Source organism: Leuciscus leuciscus (assembly GCF_965113295.1).
Source record: "Leuciscus leuciscus genome assembly, chromosome: 20".
NCBI lineage: Eukaryota > Metazoa > Chordata > Actinopteri > Cypriniformes > Leuciscidae > Leuciscus > Leuciscus leuciscus.
Window position 1 is genome coordinate 17,650,874 of NC_138744.1, and position 18,869 is coordinate 17,669,742.

The 18,869-nt window shown below is 36.2% G+C and overlaps 3 protein-coding genes across 3 annotated transcripts; all 3 read left to right on the plus strand.

The window, feature by feature from the left end:
* Window positions 1-525: 525 nt before the first annotated feature.
* On the plus strand, window positions 526-2,849 carry LOC309483071 (uncharacterized protein; the record flags this gene model as incomplete). The annotated part of the gene is given in 6 exon segments (XM_082148715.1): window positions 526-673; window positions 676-940; window positions 1,736-1,779; window positions 1,782-1,821; window positions 1,823-1,839; window positions 2,392-2,849. Coding segments are annotated over 6 exon segments (972 nt in total).
* Window positions 2,850-6,194: 3,345 nt separating this feature from the next.
* Window positions 6,195-9,138, plus strand: cldc1 (C-type lectin domain containing 1). Its single transcript, XM_082148826.1, has 6 exons — window positions 6,195-6,518; window positions 6,636-6,737; window positions 7,719-7,874; window positions 7,966-8,117; window positions 8,270-8,391; window positions 8,877-9,138. Exons 1-6 carry the CDS (start codon window positions 6,422-6,424, stop codon window positions 9,040-9,042), a joined length of 795 nt encoding a protein of 264 aa, XP_082004952.1. The 5' UTR covers window positions 6,195-6,421; the 3' UTR covers window positions 9,043-9,138.
* Window positions 9,139-9,907: 769 nt separating this feature from the next.
* On the plus strand, window positions 9,908-18,488 carry cops7a (COP9 constitutive photomorphogenic homolog subunit 7A). The gene is made up of 8 exons (XM_082148824.1): window positions 9,908-10,013; window positions 10,852-10,974; window positions 13,543-13,618; window positions 13,877-13,965; window positions 15,207-15,409; window positions 15,493-15,598; window positions 17,123-17,292; window positions 18,167-18,488. Exons 2-8 carry the CDS (start codon window positions 10,852-10,854, stop codon window positions 18,204-18,206), a joined length of 807 nt encoding a protein of 268 aa, XP_082004950.1. The 5' UTR covers window positions 9,908-10,013; the 3' UTR covers window positions 18,207-18,488.
* Window positions 18,489-18,869: the final 381 nt, after the last annotated feature.

Here is an 18,869-nt window from a genome sequence, read left to right on the forward strand (position 1 = left end):
TGCTTGAATGTACAGTACGTAGGCCAATGCTCGTTTTAAGCTTGTGTTGTTGACATGCCCGTTGTTAATTCTGTCAACTTTTTCCATGTAATATTTACATAACAGCTGAACAAATGGTTTAAAAATGGTGCACCCCACAAAAATAACCCAATGTATTTAGAGATAAACGATAGGGATAGTTTACCCAAAACTGAAAATTCTGTCATAATTTACTCACCCTTGTTGTTTCAAACCTGAATTTCTTTCTTCTGCTGAACACAAAATAAGATATTTTTAAGAATATGAGTAACCAAACAGTTGATGTACATGTAAGCACTGACTTACATAGTATTTTCTTTTCCCATATGGAAGCCAGTGGGGTACTTCAACAGTTTGGTTACCCATATTCTTCAAAATATATTATTTTGTGTTCAGCAGAAGAAAGAAATTCATACAGGTTTGGAACAAATAATGGGTGAGTAAATGATGACAGAATTAAAATGTTTGGGGGAACTAGGATTCTAGAGGATTCTAAGAAGAGATTTCATGGCTTCTACGTTGTCTCTCCACCTCATGTGTCCAGTGTGTTTGAGTGACTTCCGAGATCCAGTAAGTTTGCCATGTGAGCATGCTTTCTGCCGACAGTGTATTACAAGTTATTTGGAATCGAGTGAAGATGTTCACAAATGCCCGGAATGAAGAGAAACTTCACCAGACAGGATGTTAAAGGTAACCGAGTTCTGAGAAACGTTGTGGACGTCGTTCAACAACAGCGCAAGACAAAACAACAGACTCCAAGGAAAGCACAAGAACTGTTGTGTCCTGACCATGAAGAGCAACTCAAACTTTTCTGTGAGAACGATCAGAGATTGGTTTGCCTCGTCTGCAAGGAGGGAGAGAAACACCGTGGACACAGTTTCAAGCCTGTAGAACAAGCTAGGAGATCAGTGAGGTTGTACATGTACAATGTATGAATAAACAAATAAAAAAATTGACAGGATGAAACTGTAATTACAGCTTTTTGTATAATAATGTGTTTTTGTTGAGGGATTTCTTGAAAGACATCTCAATTCACTAATTGGCTGAAGTGCACCAAAGCTAATTTACCTACCGCCATTAAATTCAAAAGAAGAATAAAAATTCTCTAACTGCACCACGAGGAGGCGAGGAACGAGGAGTGAGGAAGCTTCTTGTCGAAAAACTTGATGCACGTTTCATTCTCCTCCCCCTTCATATCTGTCACTATAATGTTAATTTATGTTTTACATTTTGCAATTTAATTAAACCATACAGCTTACATATTTCAACAGGGCATCATGTGTTATTATTAATTATTATGAATTTCTTAGATAACCAAACTTAAACAACATAAGGCCAGATCCCTTGAGCGCAGCTGATGAAACTTTGAAGTGATACTTAAGTGCGTCCTTGGGATGGGAGTAAGTTGCTATGACGTGAGGAAAGAAAGCAAGGAAAGAAATCAAGGACGCACAATTTAAGAAATGAGAAGCAACATAATGTGACTGTGAGAGCACTTATTGACCCTGGGATGAATGAATGAGTGTATGACACATGACTGAAATGACTTTCAGAGGGAACATTATGGGTTAACCTGTTAAACATCCATCCATCCATTCTCCAAACCACTGGGTTGTGGGGATACTGGAGCCAAACCATGTTAAACATTTATTCTTTATTCTTAACCAACCAATGTACCTTATATGCGGTAGATACATTTAAAACGATTATTTTCTAGCACAAGGATTGGTAGTGCTAAAGTGATTTCTGACCACTTCCCCCTTGCCCTTATGAAACTGACCTGCCACTAATTGTTTGGAGAGACAGGCCCTGTTAAACATGGTGAGTTGAGCCCTAATGAACATCTCTCATGGGAATGTTTTATGAAAAATGATTTAACACACTCACATTTTTGTTTCTGTTATTAAACACAACCATAAAGGTAAAGTCCATAATTTGGTGATTATCTGTGTCAGTAAAGTCTCTACACGCATCATGTTCCTTAACAAAAAATTTTTTTATTCTAGTTTCCAAACAGAACAGAAGCAAACAAAAGACACGAAAAACCATGTGCTTCCACAGCTGATCACACACGAAGTAATGCCACTACAGGCTTAAATAATACATCCTCTAACATTCACATCCTATTCTCTTAAAGAGACACCATGTTAAATACCAAATACATCGTTTAGAAATTACACAGGAAACAAAAAATATAAGATAAACACAGAAAAATATACTATTATTAAACATAAAATATGCACAAAATACAAATAACATTATGGCCTATACACATATGTCTAGGTCACCATATTTATTATGTTTGGAGACGTTTTATTAAGTTATCATTTGTTTGGAGAATGTTTGATTCTTATAATCTTTTTTTTTTCTTAGATCTATTAGATACGTTAGTAGACAAAGACCTGAAACTGGATCTCAGAAAAGATAGCCATCTGCAGTCTCAAGGGGAAGATTGCTTTGCCAAATTCCAGAAGTTTCACAAAGGTTATAAGGAAAAATTTGTGGAGAACATACAACCTGGTCAGATGTACTGGGAGTTTGACACAGGAGTTGAACCAGGATGGGAACGTGGAGTTACAGTTAGTTATTATCCAAAGGAGAAGAATGGTTCTCTCTGGCAGGCATTATTTTCTAAATGTTTTGAGAACATATCTCTTTCAGTAAAAGATGACAGAGTGTATGCTGTAAGGGGCAGTGAAAAAACCCTAATTGTCAGCCAGATTATAACCAGAAGAGTTGGGGTTTATCTAGACAGTGAGAAACGTCAGGTTGTGTTTTGCAATGCAGACAAAATGTATTTCATTCACACAGAGCGGTGTGGAGATAAATAGATGTATCTATAAATCAAACCTTCTATATTGTAGACCTGTTTTGGATTTATGAGAGTCTGAGAAATGGTCTATCCTACTAATTTTTGTATACATTATAATTATTGTTATAAATATGATGTATAAGTATGATGCATTTATTTTATGTAATTTCATGTAAATATCTGTTAAGCCATAAATCATATAGTATGATTATGAATAGGGGATTTGTCCTGCATAAATTATGTCATAATGTATTTCATATTTGAACTGTATTTGAGAATGTGATTTTTCTTTTTTATAAATGTGTGTAAATTTACTGTGAAAGAGACCTTGCTCTTACAAATGATCCTGTATAAACTGGCATATTCAAAAAGTATGAAGAGATTTATATCTAAGTCAAACAATAAAAGTTCATCCTATGAGGGTCAAACTCTGGCTGCATCCGAAATCTCATTCTTCTTTTATGGTAGGCAAAAAAATGTATGTGACAAGTATGTCCAAATTTGCAGTACTCATAAGAGTAGACAAAAAGTACCCAGATGACCTACTTCTTCTGGTGAGATTCTAAAGTGTGCAATATGACGCTTTACTATCCTATGAGGCTGCAGGAGAAAATCTGTGAATGACAGTAAAGTTACGAAACTGATGCTGGTAAGTCACATGACAGTGCCAACATGGCACATAGGACGTCCAAATAACACCCACACACACATTCATACTATATTATAGAACATACGTTTGTTGCTGTGGTACTGATTATGATGTTCACCTGTTTCTTGTTTAGTTCCTTGTTATCCTGTATATGTATACCCCCTGTTGAGTTTAGTTCTTTGTCCGTCATTGTTGATGTGTTGGATCATTTTGTGGTTCTCTTTTTATTTTTCTGTGCTGTGCTCCAGAGTATATTTGTTTTATTCATTTAATAAAACTAATGCGATTAGATCTACACATCTCTCTTTCTTTTGTGGAACAAGCTGTGACACAGATGGACCACACATAAAGTCCATAGTAAATCTCTAAGACAAGGATTTAAGTATTGGGATCACAAGGGGGTACTGGGTGTCGACAGTAAAAAAGAATGAAAATAGAAAAAAAAAAAAAACGTTTACTATTTTTTCACACACAGTATCATACCTTGAATAATTTATGACCAATCTTATAGTAATAATGGTGTTTTAGGTATTCTGAGTGTTTTGGTGGATGGAGGGAAAAATCAAGGACACATTTTTAAAACAGTTAAAAGTGTTAATTTTTTGAAAGAGGAATAAAATCAAGTGTTTCAACTCACTGCTTTTTAAGACATTACAAAGCTTGTTGAATTGAACTTATTCAATGGCAATTAATGTCTTTTTAAGGAAGTCTGCTGGAGGCTTTTTATCTTAAAGTACGTGCTGAAGGATGGACTGGGATTTATTTTAATTGTTTTGCCAAAGACAACAGGGAACTGAATAATATGGCAAAAAACAATTTAATAATAACAGAGGTTAAATAACGAATACAAAAAATTATATTATTACATCGCAGTTAGCGATCTCAAAGTGATTTTTGATACTAAAGTCAGTTAATGTTTGTATGTTTTTAAATGAATATTATTATTATAATAATTATTGCTTTCAGAAAAGATCTGTTGTGTGTTTGGAGGAGATGCAGCTGTTTTTGAGAAAGCAGGAACAGGAAGTGAAGAAACAGCTGGAGATAGGAAAGGAATGCGGCCGAGGCCATGCAGAATAACCTTTTAATGATAAACGAACAGCTGCAAGAGACAGAAACATCTGAGAAGGCATACATGACACGGTAAAATATACACAAGGAAAAGGTCAATCTAAATTAATACAATTGAGGTTTTACATTCACATTTCCATTTATTCATTTAGCAGAATTTATTCATTTCTCCACAGCAGTGGAATGAAAATTAATTTTCTTTGACAGAGGGAGGATAAACGATGTAAAACACAACACCACAGTGATTCTGTGATTTATATATACTGTCATATTCAAACGTATTAACAAGTCAGGAGTATATACTCCCTCACGAAATGTATTCATTCTGGTTTTTTCTCTACTCATTGAAGGTCCTTTTTATCTCAAGTAGGAAAGTGACTGCTATCTGGGGAATGGCTCAGTCACGCATAAGAAAAGTTAAACTCAGTTAAACTGGATTAAAAAAAGAAAGAAAAAAAAGATGGAGACAGAATAGCAAAAAGAAATTCGTCTGGCCTAAAATGTCTATATTCTGATCCAGAGAAGAATACCTATCAGTACAGAGCTCTGTCAGTTAAATATTAAAACAGCAGTGTCATGTTAAATCAGGCCAGAATAATTTGCATAAATTCTGAGTCATGGATTGACCAAAAGCTTGCGTCACGATTTTGTGACAGTGCTGAGTCATGCTTTTGACTTGTTTTTTTCCTACACATCAGTTTTATGTCTCATCAGTCTCTGAAAGTAGCACAAGAGAGTTTGCCAAAACCTTTAGTGATATAGTGTTTAAACCCGTATGGAATGTGGTCTGGGATTTTTTTTAGCTTACATAGTTTTTTGGTTTTGAGGATTTCCACCAAAATACTGACTGATGGAATGACAACAAAAGAGATAAGAAGCATTTTTAAAAGTTCATAAAACCATCTATTTTGCTATATGAAAGGGTTAATATAACCCCCAAATTTTAATTCTGTCATTATTTATTTACTCGCCCTCAAGTTATTCTAAACGTATGAAGTTCTTTCTTCAGTTCAACATAAAGGAAGATATTTTGAAGAATGTTGGTAACCAAACAGTTGCTGCTCCCTAATGACTTCCATAGTATTTATATTTTTTTAGTTACCCACATTCTTCAAAATATCATCTTTTGTGTTCAGCACAAGAAATAAGTTCATACAGGTTAAGCACTGCTTTGTGCGGACCAGTTAAAAAGTATGGCTGTAATAACTTCAATAATTAGATGTCAGATTAGGCACAATTTCCCAGAAAAGGGAATTAAAAGCCTAATTATATGTTTCACCTCTAAATAATTAAGTTGCTTTTAGCCTTAAGACTTCATTGTACACACGCAAGTAAATCATCTGAAATTAAATACAAACTTGGTTTTGATGTTTTGTGTACAGCTGGATTTCACAACTTGTTCAGTATGAAACTTTTTACAGGAATATATGTGGGAAAAAACATATTACGAACAAACTGTTCTTCGTATTGGCTGGAACAATCTACAACTGACTCATTGAAAAAAAAAAACAGTATTGCATAACCCTCTCTCTTCTAATTCTTCCTGCCAGTGTTTATCTTCTTCCAACCCTGAAATGGGCACGTGACCACCGAAATAAGGGGGAGGGAGAGAAAAGGGGATAAAAGTTTGAGCCGAGAGAGCTGTAAAAAGGAGCAGTTCATACAAGTCTGAGCAGAGAAAACTCAGGAAGAACTTTCTCTTCTTAATTCTTCCAGGGAAGCTCTCCTTTGATTGCTCTCCTCTTCATGGACTGTTGTTTCATTGTTGGTGATCTGGAGGACAGGACAACAAGATAAAGACATTACTCAAAAAGCTGCTATTAAATAAAGAAGAAGGTGTCCGACAGATTTACTGAACTTTATGTTTTAAGATGGAAGATATTGAAAATTACACCAGTTTACAAGAGTTCACAGAAGACATCTCTCAGAGTGGGAACAGACCCATACTCACATCACAGGGCAAACAAGGTAATGCATGTGTGTTCATAATGTGAGAACTGTATGTGAACTTAAGGGGAGAGTGGAATACAAAGAGACATGTGGGACAAGTCAGAGTAATAACCAATGATTTTTGTGCTTCATCAGGTGTTCAGAAAGGGACGAAGTGTTTGAGGGGACAGGCTTCTCTTGTCCTGCTCATTGCTCTATTGACCTCAGTTTGTGCAAACATAGTACTTGGCATTCTCTGTAAGTAAACACACTGCTACACGTACACCTCATGCACGTAAGCCTGTCTCTATCTGTCTCTCTGGGGATGTCAAAGTACGTTTGGGTTGCATAATGAATAGAATAGAATAGAATAGAATTAGAGATTAACCAATATTAAAATTTTGGATGATACTGAAACGCTAGTATTAATATTCTTTACTAATTTGTCTAAATAATTACACAAAAAACTGTAAAAACTTAAATCACACAAATGCGTTTTTAGGCATCACATATTCATTTTGAGATTTGCTAAAGATTAGATTTAAATGTGTTATTAAATTAATAGAGTTTTTAAAGATTACATTTAATAAGATCCTGATGATAGTAAAGGATATATAAATGTAAAATTATGGGAAATGAGCATGCATATTAACATAATATACCAGTAAATACAAATCTATAATATTGGCCAATAACCAATATTTATACTGATAAAGTGTGTGTCCCTAAATAGAATAGAATAGAATAGAATAGAATAGAATAGAATAGAATAGAATAGAATAGAATAGAATAGAATAGAATAGAATTTTTGTCAAATGTTTTGTATTCAGCTTTAGGGCATATTAATAATATTAATTCCAAATATCCCTATCAGGTAATGATAATAAATGGCTGGTTTCAAATTAAATGTGGTTTATTTGAATCTGATAAGCATTTGATCGACTACTGGTTAAAATATTGGGGCAGCCATGGCCTAATGGTTAGAGAGTCAGACTGATAAGCTGAAGGTTGCAGGTTCTGGTTAGGGTTAGGTTCGATTCCCAATACCAGGAATGACTGAGGTGCCCCCAATCGCTCCCAGACGTCACAGCAAAAATGACTGCCCACTGCTTCACTACTCACTACTCCTAATGTGTGTCCCACTAACTTGAATGAGTTAAATGCAGAGGAAAAATTCTGAGTATGGGTTACTTCACACTTTTTTGATGGTATAAACTCTCTGTCTCTGTGTCTCTGCAGTGGTAAACAGTCGCAGATCATCTGTCACTGTAGAGCCAGTCAAGAGTGATGAGTCTGAGGCTGCGTCTCTGTCTCTCAAACTCACTTCCATGCAGGAGCGTTTCTCCCGCCTCTGCTCAGAATACACAACTCTTGGAAAGACTTGTTCGAAACAGGGTGAGGACTGAGGCAAAAATAAGTGTATCGCTGAATGGTATTTGACGCCCAAGGGTTTTCATTCAGAATCATTAACATCTCTCTTTCGCAGTGATCAAATGTAGGCCATGCCCAGAGGGCTGGATGCATTTAGAGGGGAGGTGTTATTTCTTTAGTGAGGATAAACTTGACTGGCAGCACAGCAAAGAGAGCTGCGCGTCCATGGGTGGCCATCTGACAATACTGCACAGCCACGAACAACACGTAAGTGTGGCAGTGTTTTTCAATGGATTATTTGCACTTCTAAGATGGAAAATAAAAACATTAATTTCAATAAATTTGCATCATGTTTATTCACTGTGATATATTTATTCATTATGATATATACTACTGATGTATTTTTATTTTTAATACAGCACACCCTTGAGGGTGTCGCACGCAATCTTGGTGGATTTGACTACCATTTCTGGATCGGTTTATCAGACGCTGAGACTGAGGGAGTGTGGAAATGGGTGGACAACACAGTGGTTAATAAGACGTACGCGCACACACACACACAATTTTAGATTTATATCATTTCTAAAACTATTTATAAAATTTTAGAACTCTTCCTAAACATCTCAGTGACAGTCAAGACATTGATGGTTATTTAAATGTGAAATGGTGGGATCACTGTTGCCAAATAATTTTTAGGAGAAGTTGCTAGAGGCAGGTCAATTTGTTGCTAAAAGTTGCTAATGATGTCATTGCGTGATGGCATCATTACATAATGACGTAAAACAGTATGTAACGGCATGAAAACATGAAGAATATTAAGCTGTGTCCCAAATCGCATACTTCCTTACTAAATAGTGGGTGAAAAACAGTATGTGACAAATGAAGTATGTCCAATTTACTCATAAAGAAGCTGCCTGAAAAGTTGCTAAATCTAACAACAAAATTGCTAAATTGACATCACTGTGTGGGATAGGCCTAATGATGTTTTCCTGGTGGTTCCTCTGGACTCACCGCTGCTCTCTGTAGGTACTGGAATGAATGGCATAAAGAGCCCAATAATCACCAGTCAGGAGGGGTTCATGGAGAAGACTGTGCAGTGCTGGACTCGCACTCGAAAACCTGGTTCGACGTGCCTTGTGATTTCGGTTATAAACGTATCTGTGAGATGGATCCTATCTCCTTTGACATTTGAATTGATGTTGAGTTGAGTTGAAATGTGTAAAAATGTAGCCTATATCTATTTTTCTATTGCCCTCCTTCTTTTAAATAAACTGTGAAATTCTCAGAGGTCAAGGTTCAGGGTAGTTTGTGTGTCTCTAATTTGATTTGACGTTTGAAAAAGCTGAAAACATTGCACAATAATGTTTTTTTCCACTCATCACCACCCACTTTCACAAGGCACCAAAAAAAAAAAAAAAAAAAAAAAAAAAACTTTAAGTATTAAATGCAATCAAACACAATGCAATTGAGTCTACAGACAAGCTGGTCAGGCTTGGGAATAAACCAGCTTAAACAAACTAAGAATTATAAACCATCTATGGGTGGTTTAAGCTAGTTTTGTCAGCAGGGAAAACCAAACAGTAAATGTTGTTTAATTGTTTGAGCACACTGTTGAACTGTACAAGCAGAATTCAATACAAGACATTTCAACACAAGATCGTGTGATGTCAGTACACGACAGATAGGATATTTTTTAAGATATTCTGTGTTTTCATAAAGCTTCTCTAAAGATACACTACCAGTCAAACATTTGGACACAGCTAATGTCCTTTATGTGATAATGTGAAGATGGATGAATAAGATGAATTATATAAATGTTTTAATCTAAATGCTCATGCTTCATTTTGGATTAGTAAACAAATGTAACATGTATTTTATTATATATATATATTTATATTAATAATAGTAAAAGTATTAGTACTATATAAATATATTAGTAAAAGTAGATATTGATTTGACTGAACACATCCCCAAGAATGTATAATTCTCGTGACCACACGGTGGCGATGTGTGTCCGCTCACTCTCGTAATCGCTCTGTGGTCACGCCCTCCCTTCTGCCTCTCCGCCAATCAGAGGGCACGTTTTTATGTCGTAAACGCTTGCTAACGGAAGTAGCAGTGACACCACAGTTGGCACAAACAACCTCAGTCTTTATAAATAAGGTAACTATATCGCTTTGTCGGCACATTTCAGCATGCGAAATGTGGTCGCACATTAATATTATACATTTGAGCATGCTTGGTAAAGTTTCCAACGCTGCGTGCTTATGTACGACATTAGTTTAACAACGGCAAGGCCTAGCTGGTGCTGTGTTGATGTATTTCGTACCGGGTGCTCAACATTGAGCACGAGCTGACTGCTTTATTCTGTTTATGAGTATTAAACAACACAGAATGCGTTTAGACCCCATTTAACAAAGTATATCTACGGTTAGATAATGGTATCATTAGCTGAAACCAATTGACTTTGTTGATGAACACTAGTCACACTTTTGTTCACTATTTTGCTTGTTTTCAAAAATGTTGCAATAGTACATGCATTGTTTTCATTATCATTTGTGGTCTTCCAAATAATCGCATTATGTCAAGTGCAGTTAAACGCATCATTTTTTGGCTGTCTCAGAGCTGTAATCTCCTAGTGCACTTGGCAGCCTTGTTTTAATAATCATGAAAGTGCATCATGCATAACTTCACCCTGATAATGTAGTTAATTTTACCGTGAGCCACCTGTCTTATTAAATCCCTGCATCAAAGTGTCGTCGAAAGCATATTGCTTTGGATCAACAGCCATTTAACAAGCCCAATAAAACAGGTTTATTGTACATGAGTTATTGAGGCTTGCTGGTACGGATTTAATAAGAACAACTATTGCAGTTAAGAAGTCTGACTCTGAACACAGTTCTCTTTATTTATGAAATGCAAACTTTCTTTAGCTTTTAATACTACCTCGTCCTTTGAGATGGTGGGCTCTGGGTTGTTTAAACTCTTTCTGTCCTGTCAGATGGAGGTGGATCAGCTGCTGTCTCTCTCAGGTCCGGCTCTGGCTCAGGCCATCAGCTCTCTACTGGAAACCCCAGGCCTCTATGTTTTCTCAGACATACTAGAACTGCCCAACGTCCGTGAGGTGAGGAATATGTGTGCTGAAAAATCTATTTCAGTCAGACTTGATGACTTCATATGAATTCTGTGTCTAACATAATTATTTTAAATGGCAGCGCTTTTGTGTCATCTTTAATGTCATGGTGATTAATCTTCTGTTCAAGTGTTTTCTTTCTTGATGTTCTTCCATGCTGTCTAAAACCAAATCCTTTTTGCATATCTAATTAAAATTTAGATTAGTGTATTATGGTCTTGAAAACCTTGGTCACCATGGTTTTGCCAAATGAGACATGTTCAACGTTCCTGTCCGAAAACACATTCCTAACCAGATCCCTACTCCTAAACCTAACCCTACCCATAACTTATCCCTAAAATCAGAGGGAAATGATAGGTGAATAACACTGATGTTAAAGCACCTAACCCTGGTTGTAAGCCTAAACTTGTAAGCCTGGTTGTAAGCCTAAAACCTAAGCCTACACTTTAATTGTAAACCCATCCCTCAAATCTGATTGGATGATTGGAATGTTGATCCAGGAACACATTGGCCCTCATTTATCAAAAGTGCGTACACCAAATTCCCAGCGTACACCTGGCGTACACCCAAAACCACGGTGACTTTGAGATTTATCAATATGAACGTTGGCGTACGGCACGCTCAAATCCTACGCCAGCTCAGGAGGTGGTGTACGCACGTTTTGAGTGCGGGAATGCGCAGAAAAACAATTCCTAACACCACAAAACGCACTGACAAACTAAAAGATATGATATATTATGACCCACTGTAAAAAATAAAAAAAAAACAACATAGTAGGCTAATTATAAACTTCAGTGTTTATTTTTGTGCAACATGGACTTCAATGTTTAAGTTGTGTGACTTTACCAAAGCATTTGATTTGTAGGCATATGTATTCCTTCAGTTGCGAGCCTGTGCGCTTTACCTGACGTTTCAAGCCTTGTTAAATACTTTCGCCTGGCTCCGCAGCGCGAGTCTCCACAGACTGCGCGCGCACCTCCCCAAACGGACGAGGCGTTTATACTCGACGCGCTCGCCGTTGTACTATTCTTTGAAACGATGGTTAGGCCAGGGTTAGGCCCGGCAGGTGTGCACGGACTGGCTTCAGTAATGAAAGGCTTTCAATGACCAACAAAATTATTCAGACTGACAAAATAATAAAAATGACATTCTTCTTTTAAATAATAATAGCCTAATAATACAAATAATAATAATAACGACATTCTTCTTCTAAATAACAATAAGTGTCATTAATAATAAAAATCTAGAAATCAATTTTGTTTCTTTCCACTTCCCTGGTTTCGCTTTCTCTTTCTCAAAGAAGTTTCTCTTCTTTGCCGTCTTCCGTGTGTCCATGGCGTAAAATGAGGGCGTGGGGGAAGCGGAGACTTGAATATATAGGGGCGTGTTATTCTAATGACGATCGTTTTCAGCCGCGGCATTTATCAAGGGCAGGTATTGCGTACACCTGGATTTCAAAGGTACGCACAGCTTCATAAATCAGGCGATGAGAGGAGTGTAAGCATAATCTTACGCCAACATATACGCCCGTTTCTACGCAAGATTGATAAATGAGGGCCATTGTACTTGGTAAAATCATGTTCACCTGAAAACACACAGGGCATTTGATTATTTAAATCTGATCCATATACAACATTTTATTCACATTTAATCTAAATAGTCAGGTTGCAAGTTTTCCCCCATTCAGATCACATATTTCATGTCAGTATGCATTTATATAGATATTTATATTACTTTATATTAAATATATAATTTAATACACTACTGTTTAAATGTTTGCGGTTGGTTGGCATGATTTTTGAATCGTTTTTGAAGTCTTTTATACTCACCGATGCATTTAATCCTTTTTTTTTTTTACACAGTAAAATCATGAAATATTTTTTACAATTTAGTATAACTGTTTTCTATTTGAATGTTTTTTAAAATGTAATTTATTCCTGCAATCAAAGCTGAATTTTTTTTGCATCATTACTCCAGTCTTAAGTGTCACATGATCCTTCAGAAATCATTCTAATATGCTGCTCAAGAAACATTTATTATTATTATCATCAATGTTGAAAACCGTTATGCTGCTTAATATTTTTGTGGAAACTATGATACCTTTTTTCAGGATTGTTTGATGAAGGGAAAGTAAAAAAAAAAAACGGCATCTATTTGAAATATTAATCTTTAATATATTAATCTTTACTGTCACTTTTAATCAATTTATTTGCTGAATAAAATGATTCACTTCTTTCAAACTTTTTAAACATTAAGACCCCACAAATTTGAATGGTAATATATTTATGTTTGTTATAATATATATTATTATATTGATGTTTGCTAAGAGTGCTGTAATATAACAAACTGGCAAGTCAACAGATGTCATCATTATTGCATCAGGTCATGCAAGAATCTCTGCCACATATTGCTCAGAGATCCCAGAGTTCCCATGCACTGCACTACCATTTATTTCCTACAGAGCTGAACTAAAGTGCTTATCTGCTAGTGCTAAACACAAAATACTTCAACACTTTGTCACATCAATCTTTGTCTGTACTTCACTTTCCCTCTCTCTAGCTGGAGACGGGTCCCCATGCTCCAGTGTACCAGCTTCTCAATCTTTTTGCGTATGGAACCTACTGCGACTATAAAGGTAACCATGACAACAAATGATCTGACCAGATATTGGCCCCTGAGGCAGTGGGTTTATTCCCTGCTCTGACTCAGAATGAGACTGTATATGCTGCCCTTTGCCTTGCTAAATAAGTTAACTCCTGTGAGATGGAAGCGGGGGTCTCTGGCCCATGTTCTGTTGCAGATTTTACCAGGGCTTTAATGTAATCAGTTATTTCCCTCCTGGCTGTACGCTTGGTTATAATGTATGTTAATTTAATGTATGTCTGCCATTTAGAGAGGGCAGGCTCGCTTCCTGAACTCACACCCGCCCAGAAGAACAAACTCCGTCACCTGTCAATCATCAGCCTGGCCTCCAATCTAAAGGTAGTGATTCATTTATTAAACAAACCATGAAATCAGTATTGACAATTTATACAATATTAATTATAAATGATTTATCTGTGTAGATCATTATTTTTATAAACATTAATGTGCCTTTGTAATCTTCAAAATAACTTCCCTCCCTCTTTCAACGACATCTTTTCTCTGATGATGTGTTTAGTGATGTGAGGACGGGACAACCTGTCACTCACATGAGATCACAGCAATAGCAAACCACAACCTTCCAACTGTCCACTCAATTCCTGATCGACAACATCAAGTCCCGCCCTACATTTTTTGTAGTTCGAAAGGCATTTCACTTAGTCATTCACACTGCGACTCTTAGATCCTTTTTTGTATAGCTGTTCACATTTTTGTTTTAAATGTGGCCAATATCAGATTCAAGTGTGAACAGATCATGGTCCTGGACTGACCCGCATCCGCAAAAGACGTCACGCAGCACGCTGTCATACGGAAGTAAACAAGGAGGACATTAAAGTAAGCGAGTACGCGTTTATTTATAGTGTGATCTGCTGCAGAAGCCAGCGAATTTATGTGCAGGCAATATAAAAAAACAAAGACGAGGATGTGAAAAAAGACCAGAGTTTTAAACATTTATGAAACAAGCCCTATTGTTTTGCTTGTATATAGAGCTGTCATTGTAATACTTATGAGTTCTGACTTCTGACACATCACTGTCCTTCCACTGACAACCTTTCGCAACTGTGTTCATACGGTAACTTCAGGTATGTAAAATCTTTGAAGTGACTCCCATAAGCACAGAATTGTGACGAATGTTGCTCTAGAGTGGGGTAAAAAAGTCACATGAATTCTGATATGACTGTTCAGACTGAGGTCGCATTGCAAAACATCTGACCTGTGTCGGATTTAGGACCGCATATGGATTGGCACAAATCGGAATTGAAAAGATCAGATTCTATGTGGTTTGTTGAGTTTATGTAGTATGTGTCTGAATGTTGCCTTTGATACGTCACAATAGGAAAGAAAAGACTGTCCCAACAACTTTAACACTGTTTTTAATAAGGCTCTGTTATGAACGGCACACAGATGTTAACTGTATGGGCTATTAGTGTTATTGACTTGCATGATTGACGAAACCAGTGTTCTCCTTTCAAGCCTCTATAATATTACTAGAACAAATGAAAAGTTTTAACTTACCCCAGAGCATACTATTCATAAGAAACAAAGCAAACAAACCTCTTTGTGCTGTTGTCTCTCGATAGTGTCTGCCGTATTCACTACTGCTCCAGCAGTTAGAGATGAAGAATGTGCGTGAGCTGGAAGACCTGCTGATCGAGGCTGTTTACAGTGACATTATCCACGGGAAACTGGACCAGAGGAACCAGCAGGTCGAGGTAGATTGCAGCATAGGTCGAGACCTGGGCCCCAACGAATTACCCAACATTGCCAACACACTGCAGGAGTGGTAAGTGTTCATTTGTGTTTGTGTCAGTATGGAGTGCGATGGATGCTGTCGCTGATGTATAAAAGTCTGTCTGTCTCACTCAGGTGTGCAGGCTGTGAAGCAGTTCTGTGTGGCATTGAGGAGCAGGTGTCAAGAGCCAATCAGTACAGAGAAAGCCAGCTCAAGGTCAAAGTTCAAGTGGAAACAGAGGTTTGTGTGTGAATCTTCACCCACCCTTAGTGACATATACAGTAGTGGCCAAAAGTTATGTCTGGCCTAGGAAAATTCACATACACACAAATAGTATTAAAATGTGTTAAACATTTTTTAATCGTATTACGTAGTTGTTCTTGGAGTCTTATTTGTGATAAAGCAATGAAACATGTCAAATTGTGCAGACATAATTTTTGGCCAGGTTGTCGAACAAAGAAATAATGCACACATGCAAAAACAAGAGAAAATCAACAAAATATTAATAACTGATTATGTTGTAGTCAGTTTTTGCTTTTTTTCTGTGAGCTTATTGTTTTTATGAAATTTTTTTTGGCATAGTAAAATAAAACATGTAGCTGTAGTTTGCCTTCATTGCCGTATCATTTTGTCAGATAAATACTGTAACTTAACCAAGTTTAGTGTTTTGTACTTTCCTCATTTTTAAAGTATTAAAAAAGTCAATATAGTCATTAAAAACAAATATCCCCTCCAGACATCATTTTTGGACACACCTTTAAGATTTTTTTTTAAGAATCTAGTTTAAAACACATTTGCCAAGATCTTAGAAATGTTGATTTCATGTGGCTTTGTAATTTTTTTAAATATCATCTCAAGTTTCAATTTCTTTTGTTTTGTAAAAAGTAAACATATTTTCATTATACTTTGGATACATGTAAGTGTACAAATTTGATCATTGTTTTCATGAAGGTTTAAATTTTTTTTGACTTGGCAGAATATAGTTAATAATTATATAGTTAAAAATGAATTATAATTTATAATTACAATTTTAAATACATATAAATTATAATAATGTAAATATATAACCTTTATATAAATAATAAAACATATGCCAAACTACTTACTTTGAAATTCATTCTTTTGAGGCTTTTTTATTCATTGTGATTTCAGGAGAGTTGCATCACCCAGACATTTTTTACTTTAAGCTTCCCCAAAAATATCAAAATGAATGTCATATCAGGAATCAAAAACATGTTCATCATAGAAGAGGTGTATTCATGTTATTGTGTGTATGATTTCCATTTTTTATTTTTGAACAAATTCATATTTATTAATAATAAAAAAGCATCACTTCACCGACTCATATATGAAGGCTGTTTTATGTGCTTAACTGTTTGAGATGTAAAATGAAACAGTTTATTAAGTCTAAATTCAGAATACTAAAAAACTCTTACTGTCGCTTATGTATATAGTATGCGATCAGTTTATGCATTTTTACACAGCATTGGGTAAATATGCAAAATAACCATTTTTATTGGTTACAGTATTAATAATGTAGCATAATATAGTTTGAAGTGTTTATTGTGGCATAATGTTTATATATTAGGCAGTATAGGATATATGTGGTGCAATTTGCAGTAGTAAGCTGATATACCATATATATCTGCATATATAGCATATGATATAACAGCCTCTTTTTCTTGTATGTTAAAAGAGTTCATTTTTACTTATTTGACAACTCCAGGATTCAGTGACAGTTTTTTTTCTCACCTCTTTAATTAGGTATCAAACCTACAGAAAACCCTCAAGGCAAGTTCTGCTTCCCCATCATCTGGCCCCGCCCCTGCTGGAGCAGCATCCAATCAGGATGCAGACCAGCCGGCTGAGCCGAGAGACCCTGCCTCCTCTCAGGAACCACGGCAACCAGGGAAAAAGAGTTCAAAGGTCAAAGGGTAAGTTAATTGTATTTTAGGGTTTAGTGCCTCAGAATACCCTCCTATTGATCTTAGTCTCTATAAATAACTCTATAATGTACCATAACTCTATAAAACATCACAGTGATTTATATTAAAGAAGCCCTGTGTAGTTTTTTTGCTGTTAAAACTACTGACCTCACATAAATCAACACTCAAGGAGTTAATATTTACTAATGGCGTTTTTAAGCACACAGAATATGATTTATGAATGTTTTTGTGCGCTGTTTCATTGAGCTTATGCACTGCTTCCTGCCTTTAGTTAAGTGTGATGTATAAGAAATCACCCACAGGCTTATAGTCCTAATTAAGCCCCGATGAGTTTAAAATTGTCTCTGTCCTGGTTTAGAAATCTCATGTCAGGATGTGCTCTGGAAAGAGAGGGGGGCTTTTGATCACCACTGCTTTTTCTTTGTCACTAAAGAATGTCACATAAGAAGAGGTATAATTTATTCAGGGCCGGTCTGACAGAGATTAATCTTAGTCCAAGGCTTTAAAGGCGTCTCAGCGGAGACTCGTCATTAACATTTCAGGACTATTCCTTGTCCGCGTGCTGCTGCTAACTTTCCAATAATAATTATGTGATTATTAAAATATGAGGTAAATAGAGTAAAAGAATGTCTTGGGTTTTATGTAAGTTAAGATCAATTGTGGCATAATGTTGATTGCCGAAAAAATTTATTTAGACGTGTACTTTAAGACGTACCTTCTTCTTTTTTAAGCATTCAGAATGGATGTAAATTGGGCCAGATAATTAATATTCACCACTATTTATAGCCACAAGGAAAATCGTAAAGTATCATTATAATGACAAATCCTCACTTGAGCAATTCTTTCTTTTTGTATGTTTCAGGCTTCGTGGGAGCGGAAAGATTTGGTCAAAGTCTAATTGATCTCAATCTTCAGTAACCCGCTCACAAACACACATATTGTTGACTGCTTGCTTGTATAGACAGATAAACCAACCGATGGCCACTTCTCAGTCACAGACCGTCATCATAGTCTAACACAGATACAACTTTTACACAACGCTGGGTGCGTGTTCATATGCGTGCGTGCTGTAAATGTCATTTAATTTGAGTCATACTCCTTTTCCTTTGCGTATTTGTTTTTGTTCGTTATTAAATCTGGATGTAAATTGATGAAGCTAATGAATAAATGATATCCATCTGTCACCCTGTGTAGTCTCTGGCTTTCATGTTTCCTTTCCTCTAATGTTAAGTGCTGCTAAATGTTTCGTCTCAATGGGGGCATGTCTGTTAAGAGGTCATGACATTAATTAGCCACACTTTAATGTCGGAGCCCTGAAATAACATCCTGGTTTCCTCTCTCTCTCTCTCCCTCAGCACATACACTCTTCCCCACCAGTGTGTTATATGAAATGCCATTTATCCAGCCATAAAGGCTGACTAAAGCAATGTTTCTTTCTCTGTTCTGCATAATGGTCTGTAATGGTAGCGATTAACTTGTGGTAGCCACTCAGAAATGAGGAGAACAATAAAAAGCGGAGAGTGATGATCTACTTTTACATTAACCCCTGCCTCCTCTCTCTTTTG